At 38.9% G+C, this 8,533-nt stretch overlaps 1 protein-coding gene across 1 annotated transcript; it reads right to left on the bottom strand.

The window, feature by feature from the left end:
* Positions 1-2,393: 2,393 nt before the first annotated feature.
* Positions 2,394-8,318, bottom strand: Atg10 (Autophagy-related 10). Its single transcript, XM_083055388.1, has 5 exons — positions 8,187-8,318; positions 3,905-4,028; positions 3,305-3,557; positions 2,696-2,778; positions 2,394-2,586 (listed from the first exon to the last, which is right to left on the bottom strand). Exons 2-5 carry the CDS (start codon positions 4,010-4,012, stop codon positions 2,584-2,586), a joined length of 447 nt encoding a protein of 148 aa, XP_082911514.1. The 5' UTR covers positions 4,013-4,028; positions 8,187-8,318; the 3' UTR covers positions 2,394-2,583.
* Between the last annotated feature and the right edge of the window lie 215 nt (positions 8,319-8,533).

Here is an 8,533-nt window from a genome sequence, read left to right as displayed (position 1 = left end):
CGAGTTCGAAAAGCGCGCGCGGGCGACGCGGGGAATCGGGCCTCTCTATCCGACCGCGTGGCTCCGTTCGTCGCCTTTATAGGTGGAGCCAGTTGGCTGCTGCTGCTGCTGCCTCGACAGATAGATCGCTTGCTTAGCTATATTTGTATCACCAGGAGCAATAGAGTATAATGAACTAAAACAAGAAATGAGAATTTGGCATTTTACACATACGTGTCTGTCAGCCTTTGTAGAAATCATTTATCTTGAAAATATACAGGGTGTAACTGAAAAAAAAACGCATATATGAAGAACACCATCAAATTCTCTGGTCAATTTAAAGACGATTTTTCCTCAGCGAAAATGTCGAAGAAGGCCATCATTTTTTTGCATGTTCCCAATTTTTATCATCTTGTATCTTTGTAATCTTGTAAGCCTTAAATTAAAATTCATTAAAGTAAACTCTACTTGAAATTAACTGAAGAATGTAAATTAATATTTTAATTCTACAAAGTCTAGTTTGTGAAAAGCTCTTCTTTTTCAATCATTGATAATTTGAAAATTATTGGTGCCTCATTTTCATTGAGGAAAAATCGTCCCCAAATTGGTCAGAGAATTTGATGGTTGTTTGTTCAATTACACCGTAGGATGAGATATTTTATACCTTTATTCGTCGCATTTTTTAATCCTAGCGTAGTGAATGCCGTAACTATATATACATGCATTTAGCTGTATCGGAAAGTTCATAATGAATAATTAAAGCTCCTGTTCCTGTTATATTATGTAACAGATGATGCCAATTTAGGTAGAAATAATTGATCTTGACGACATATCGTAATTGTAGTGTTCTGTATTTCATCCATTTGCTTGCCTGCAATTGCAAAATAAGAGCAATTTAAAATGCCACACAATTAAAGAGTTAACGAAATAAAGAAGAAATCCAAATACATATATATAGATACGCAAAAAAGTTATATATATGTATTAACGCAAACATATAGCGAGCAGTCGTCGATTACGCGACTACTTCATTTAATAGTCAAAGGAGGAAGAGGGAGGAGGACGTGCCGTTTTTTTCTAACGGCATTAATCCAATCTTTCAGCCCGCGCCAGCGGAAATACATAGTCAACATTAATAAATGTTATCCGAGCCTGATAAATGGGAAGTTGGTGTTCTCTCTCTTAATCTACATGCCAAAATAATTTTGAAAAATTGTTCTCTTGACGCGTATATATCGAACAAATCGAACTATTCCTTCAGCCAAAAAGCTAAGCGAAGAATAAAAATAAAAAATAAAATCTCTCGACATTTTTTGCGCAACGTGTGTATAAAGTAAGATCATGAGATCACGATTTAAATGAAAATCGCATATATATGAATGACATCGTACATTACAAGCGGACCATCGCGAGAGAGATGGAAGAGACTAACGGGATTATCGTTTCCAATCATGTCAAAGTTGAGAGTCACTGAAGAGTGCGCGTGCTACGCGAATGCGCGAACGCAAGAACGTGTAGTCGGCTACGTTTTAACACTGTTCGACGTATGCTTACAATTCAACGCCACGCGCGCAAGCAAAGTTCCCGAGGAAAATTAATCATTCTCATCCACATAATCGTACACGTATCATCCTATTACTCTATCCCCGCAAAAAAAAAAGTCCGCGAATGTATCAGAGGAGCGTCATTGAGTTTGTTATTCTCTATTACTGCACTGATGAACTATATAGTGACTAGTGCATACTGGTGCAATAAGTTATGAGACAAGTATATTTTGGGTTTGTTTTTTATCGCTGCACTGATGAACTAGTGCACACTGGTGCAATAAGTTAAAGTGAGACAAATATATTTTGTTTCACTCTAACTTACTGCACTAGTTCACCAGTGCAGCGATAAAGAACAAACCCTTTGTTTCACTCTAACTTATTGCACCAGTGTGCACTTGTTCATCGGCAATAAAGAACAAACCCATTGATACACTCGACTGTACAGGCGCGTAAGCGAAAACCTACGCCGGGAATGAATATTCCGGGGCCGCACGCAAATTGTCCTTGCGCGAATTAATTAATTGCGACCGCATTAATTGCCGCGTTCTCTTTTCCACGCCCCGGTCTCTTTTGCCCAATTGCGAGCAATTCACCCGGGTTGCCTTCGCGGGTCAATGCTAGTAGCTGCCTAGATCTAATAGTTGAATACGGATTCTATTTGTTGAATTGTCGCCATCGAATACTCGTGACCGGAATTATTTATCCGCAAGCCGGAGACGAGATTAAACTCTTCTCGCAAATGGTCTCGCGAAACTTAGCGTAGATTACGCTATGGTGTATATATGTAGGTATAGATGAATGACCGGTCATCGATAAATGGGCACTTAACCAGTACCTATTTCTGATGTCATAAAAGTAATACCTTTTTCTCTTCTCTCGTTAAATAGAGATAGACACAGTTGATGAAGAGACACATCTGCGATTCAAATGTTTACTGTTTCTTTGACTAATTTGAAACGGCTACACTTCGCAATACGTCAGCTTATAATATTCCGGATGTATTTTGAGATTTAGGCCCGCGGGTGCTACGCAGCTCAACCAACTGACGAGTTTATTCTTACTGCAACATTAATAAAATCCGTGATAAATAAACATTTTAATGTAAAGCTTTTTTTCAAATTTTTATTTTATTTTTCTATTATTTTTTTCCTCAATGACTTAATTCTTACCTCTTCGACATGCTTTGAAGCAATTCCTGCGAAAGACACGGATGCAGCTGCAAGAACGGAGTGCCGAAGATAGGATGAATTGCCTGCGATAATTCCATGTAATTTAATTTGGAATCGTGAATCGCTTGAGCTTCATTTACGCTCATCGCGTTAATACCAGGGAAATCTAAAAAAAAAAAAAAACGTCAGATCTCTTTTTCTCTCACGACAATTTCTTCTCGTTGACGAAATACATATGTAAAGGATGACCATCAGCGTTAATAATTAATCTAAACGGTATATGACGCATTTCCGCTCCGCTAAAACGCGTTATCGAAATTAATTATACCGTCGGAATATCTGCGCGAATATATCGAAATAGGTGAACACGCGTTTATAATCAATAAACGATGCATATATACGAGACAGGGGATGAGGTACGCGAGAATGTGTTAACAACCGCGCAAACTAGATGTTCATTTCTATAATTTTCTGCATCCCATCGTGTCTTTCTTTTTTTTTACTCGATAACAGATTTATATTTTCGATAAAGGTTCTTTTCTTTTTCTCGCATACATATTTTTCATCGGTAAATGACTGGTTTCTTTCTTTCTTTTCGACAAATTATACCTGATCTCCATCCATTGAAGAAGAGAACTGGAACGCCGTAACTCATGGACCACAAAATGTGATGCTCGGTGATGAAAGGAGTTTCGAGTGAGTTGGAACGAGGAGCCTCGTGTGGATCCTTCTGAAATTTCACGTGGAATTCCTCCTCGTCGTCGTCGTCGTCTTCGGTCGATTCGTCGTTTCTCATAATAACGGAGTCGCTCGGCAAGAAACACTTGGTTCTTCTAAATAAATATGCTTGTCCAGGAATATCCTAAGCGTATACATATCATTGAGATAATAAAAAACGATGTTAAAAGCGAAATTTCGTAAATTATGATGAACACATCGCCGAGAAACAATAAATCTATTTCTCGAATCTTGGCCTGTGCTCAAGCAACCATGGCTTCGATGATATCCGCCCCAAGTGCGCATGAGTAAGATCACGACTTTGAATATCATTCGAGTATTATTATATATTATATAAATATCGTTGTATTTGCAAATATGCTAATGACAATAATATATTATTACGAGCTGATTTGCATATTTTTACATATTCGATACACGCGAGAGCGAGCGATTCGATGTACAGATGAGCAACGTAGAGTTATTTTGTACCTTATCTCCGTGAAACTCCCATCCATCCGATATTCTGTCGGAGACAACGAGAAAACTTTCCGCATCCTCGAGAAATTCCTCCCATGTAATTGTGCCCGGACCGTCCATAAGTGCGAGAGAGAGGCTAAACATTGAGAAATTTATTTCTATAATCGCAAAAAATCATATGATGCAGTTAAAGCTCTACCTTCTGATATGACACGAAAAAATGCAATACAATTTATATATATATTTCTTTTACTATATATAGTATAATGTTTCAAAGTTCTCCAAGTCAGTCTCTCTTGATTAATTCTTATTCGATCCAGATTAACGTCGCCGCGTGATTTATCACGCCTCCTCTTCGGATCTCAATTCGGGAAAGGGGAGGGAGTAAGAGAGAATTGCGGAAGAGTTTCGTCTAATTTTGTATATATAACGACGTCGATCCGACATACAACCTGCGTCGATCGTATGATAAAATTGAAAAAGGGGAAGCGGTTCACCCGAGAGAACAGCGTGTCTCCTCTCGCCCCCTCGCTCTGCCATCAGCCCCCCTCCCCCTCACCAAACTCTCTATCGCGTCAATTGTCGACTATTTCGCGTCGGTCGCATCCGTCGAGCCTCGGGCGCGATCGGGCGTCCCGGCTCTCTTCGTCCCCGCCCCTCCTTCTTCACAAACCGACCACCTCGTCATCACCCCCACCCCATTCTCATGTACGCACGCCGATATAGTACTCGACGACGGTGTGTGCAACATCGTCGTCATGTATATTACGCTCCGTATGTATGCATCGGATACCCGTTCTCCAATCAAGCGCCGAGTTGCAGCCAGTGACGTATTAGGAGAGAGTGTCGCCCTCTCTTTGTCTCTTGATGGGGGGCAGAGGGGCAGGGGTCCTTTTTTGGGACAACTTCGTCCTTTATTCAACAATGTGCCGCGTCGACGTGTGTTTCGCGTATAATTTCTCGCTTGTTTTACGCCTGCGCTTTTATTGCGATATCGAAATATCGACCTATCCCAATATCGGTGCGTTTTTTGCGAAACGACGATATCGCGATCCCCCTATGATGATATCCAGCCCGTCATGTCGCCAGGCATATTTTCGCCGAAAATGCACTTTTAGGTCACACTTAGCAAAAACAATAGCGAGATAATCTTGCAGCTATTCCTTGTACTTTGTCAGTTGGTCTATAAGATTGTTAAGTCGAGACTGGCGGGAAATTAAGTATTTTTTAATGATTCCGTAGCATACGCGAGAGATAAAATTATTACGTAAAAACTTTTCACGCACAACATACATACAAGTTTAAGTTAAGTAGTTGCAACTGTAGGTTTTTTTTACTGTAAGATAATTTGACATATACAGGGTGTCCGGTAATAGTCGCATCAACCGTCGTGTGCAGATTCCTGGGATCATTTGGAGACGATTTTTCCTCAGCGAAAATGTCGAGGGAGGTCATTATTTTTTGCATGTTTTCAATTTTTGCCATCATGTATCTTTGTAACTAAGCCTTAAATTAAAATTCTATTAAAGTAAACTCTACCTAAAATTAACTGAAGAATGTGAATTTATTATTATTTTATTTCCACAAGGCTTAGTTTGCGAAAAACTCTTTATTTTCAATCGCTTATAACTCGAAAATTATTGGTGTCTCGACATTTTTGCTGAGGAAAAATCGTCTCCAAATGATCCCAGGAATCTGCACACGACGGTTGATGCGACTATTACCGGACACCCTGTATATTTATGGATAACGTATATGTATATGTTATATTATAACGCGTCAAACATAAAGAGAAAATTGCGATAAATTTTCGCAAATAATTAATATTCTTTGACGTTGATTAGTTTTTTTTACGACAGTTAACGACGGCGATTCTGCACAACATTTTTCTTTCCAGTAAAATATTTTTTATCATTTTAACGTTATTTTCTCTTTTATTATTTGAAACTTTTTTATTCTTTTTCTCCGATAAATGTCCGATTGTTCTTTTCAATTCTATAGTTCAGGCGCGACTCGGGACCTTCATTTTTCTTTATGCCCATATGAAACACTGAAAGAAATTCAATTTGTTAGGTAGGCTACATAGCTAAAATAATGTAAACCAAGCATTAAAGTCCGGTTTTCCGCACAGAATACTTTCGAACACAGCAGGCTGTTATTTTTTATGCGAAACGAAACCGTACAATAAACAAAAGAAATATTATTTTTAAGAAATGTTATTTTGTTTTAAATTGTTATAAAAATATAATATAAACTCGGACACCCTGTGTGCATACACACTATATATGACAAAATAATGCTTATTGTTAGAAAAAAAATATGTACAGGGTGTCTTTCTAAATAAATGCGAAAAATTTTAGATGAATCTTTGTCAAAAAATAAGGGATGTTTATGTTTTTCATATAAACATATACTCCTATATCTCTCTCTAAGGAGTGAGTTATATTCCTCCAAAGGGGGAGGTGAAAATTAGGTTTTTATTTCTTTTCTTGAAAACTATTGATTTTACGAAAAAAAAAAAATAAAAGAAGTAAAAAAATATCTAAAGGAATCAAGCCTTCTAACGCATATTTTTAGATGATCATATTCCGATCCGTTAAAAAGTTCTAATAAAAATTGAATAGGGATTAGTTTTATCTCCTAACGATACAGAAAGATTAAAAAAATATTAATAAGTATTCTTTTTGCTAGTGGAAAATATCTATCAAATTTTATTTTTTGTAACTTGTATTTGAGAAAGAAATTAAAAAACCAATTTTGATCTTCCTTTATTTGGAGAAGTGTAATTTCTCAGGAAGGGATATAGGAATATATATAAATAAAACTTTATTTTTATATATTAATATATATTTTTTTAAATATATATTTGACAAAGAATCATCCCTTTAAATTTTTCGCACTTATTTATAGAAATTCTGTACATATGTATAATAAATATATTTTGGGCATAAGACAGGAATTTAAGTTTTTTTCATGTTTGTATTGTAGGTGAAAATAAGTTGATCGCAATCAATGATCGCGGTCTCAAGTTGTAGGAAAATAGCACAATTTACGCAGCGAATCCATACAGCTGCATTTTCGCTTCGATATTTCAAAGTTCCAACATTAATATCGATATCTCGTATATAAGTAATTATATTTGTACTTATATAAATATAGTAATGCTTATATTACTTAAATAAGTTCGCGATTAAGGCCCTGCGCACAATAGAGAAAATATTAGGAATAGGAATTATTTTAAAATAATAAAATCGAAAAGAACTCATCTTATACTCTTATTAAAAGTCTTTTATATTCAAATTTGTATTTGTATATATCAGAATCTTTTCAAGTTTATTATTTAAAAATTAATTCCTATTCCTAATATTTAATATTTATTCCTAATATTTTCTCTATTATGCGCAGGGCCTAACGCTATCAATAAAAGCCAATCTCACAATCTCGCATAAGAAATTTAAAAAAAACTTACGCAAAAAAAGAAATAGACGATTGCCTGTCGAATATAATTGTAAGACTAAAATTACCTCGAATATACGTTACGCCCGATGTTTTTGTGGTATGACCTGAATTGCGCGTATCAATATGAGAAAAAAATCGCGTGGTTCAAGGGGCGCCAGCGGCGCCCCCTTCCCGGGCGATTTGGTACAGCCCTGGCATAACAAGCGGCGATGCGCGCGCATCGTTCGCAGCGCCGCGCCGGCGTGCGTCGATATAGCCGAGGGATCGAGCGAGAGGGTAGGAAGCGCGCGAGCGAGACGGAGCGCGCGACGAGAGAGTCGGGACGTCGGGACGGAGAGAGGAGAGGCCGCGTATATCTACCAGTCTACTTATCTACGTGTAGTCGTGCACGTAGCGCGTGCGAAATCTACGAAAGCTACACTTCCGAACTTGCCCGTGTTTACACGACGGTAAGTTCAGGTTCCCGCTTACGCTCTCCGTCCTCCCTCTCTCATCCCGTTATCGCTCCATCTCTCCCGCTCTATTCTCCGTCCGTAGGTGTGTGTGCTGTGCGCGCACGCGCACATGATAGATGTGTATGCACATTACGGTCGCGGTTACACAGCGATACACCGTTCCCGTGTTGCGAGACGCCTTCGGATAGCGTGCACGACAAAGAGAGATTCGTCCGGGTCCGCGGATTCGATTCGTGATACGATATTCTGGTGGTGCGATGCGACGAGGAGAGACGACAGTGGTTGGCTTGTAGTGAAGTTAGCAACATAGTGAAGTGCTGTGATCCAAGACAATAGGATACACGCGTAATACACATACACACAGAGAAGGAAGGACTTACTCAGGAGAAGGTGGAACGATGAGGATGTCGCGGCGACGAGGCGCCGCCAGCGACGCACTTGAACCGACGATGACGACGCCGTGATGCGTCGTACCATATCGCTCCAATAATATATATCTCGGCAGTTCGTGACGTGACGCGACGAGAGCGTGAAGGAGGAGACCTTCGTCTTATCTGTGTGTTCCAAAAGAGAGAGCGAGAAAACTCACCTCGCGAGCGAGAAAGATATAGGTTTTAAAGGTGAACTAGAGCGAGTGCATCTTTTCTCGGCTTTAGTTAAGTTTGACAGCAGCAGGAGCAGAGCGACGACGACGACGACGGAGACGACGGCGGCACGCCGAAGGGAT

This window comes from Prenolepis imparis, unplaced genomic scaffold (assembly GCF_030444845.1).
Source record: "Prenolepis imparis isolate NDT839.2.m4 unplaced genomic scaffold, iyPreImpa1.0 SCAF_15, whole genome shotgun sequence".
NCBI classification, from domain to species: Eukaryota; Metazoa; Arthropoda; class Insecta; order Hymenoptera; family Formicidae; genus Prenolepis; species Prenolepis imparis.
This window is presented reverse-complemented; position numbering and strand designations above follow the sequence as displayed.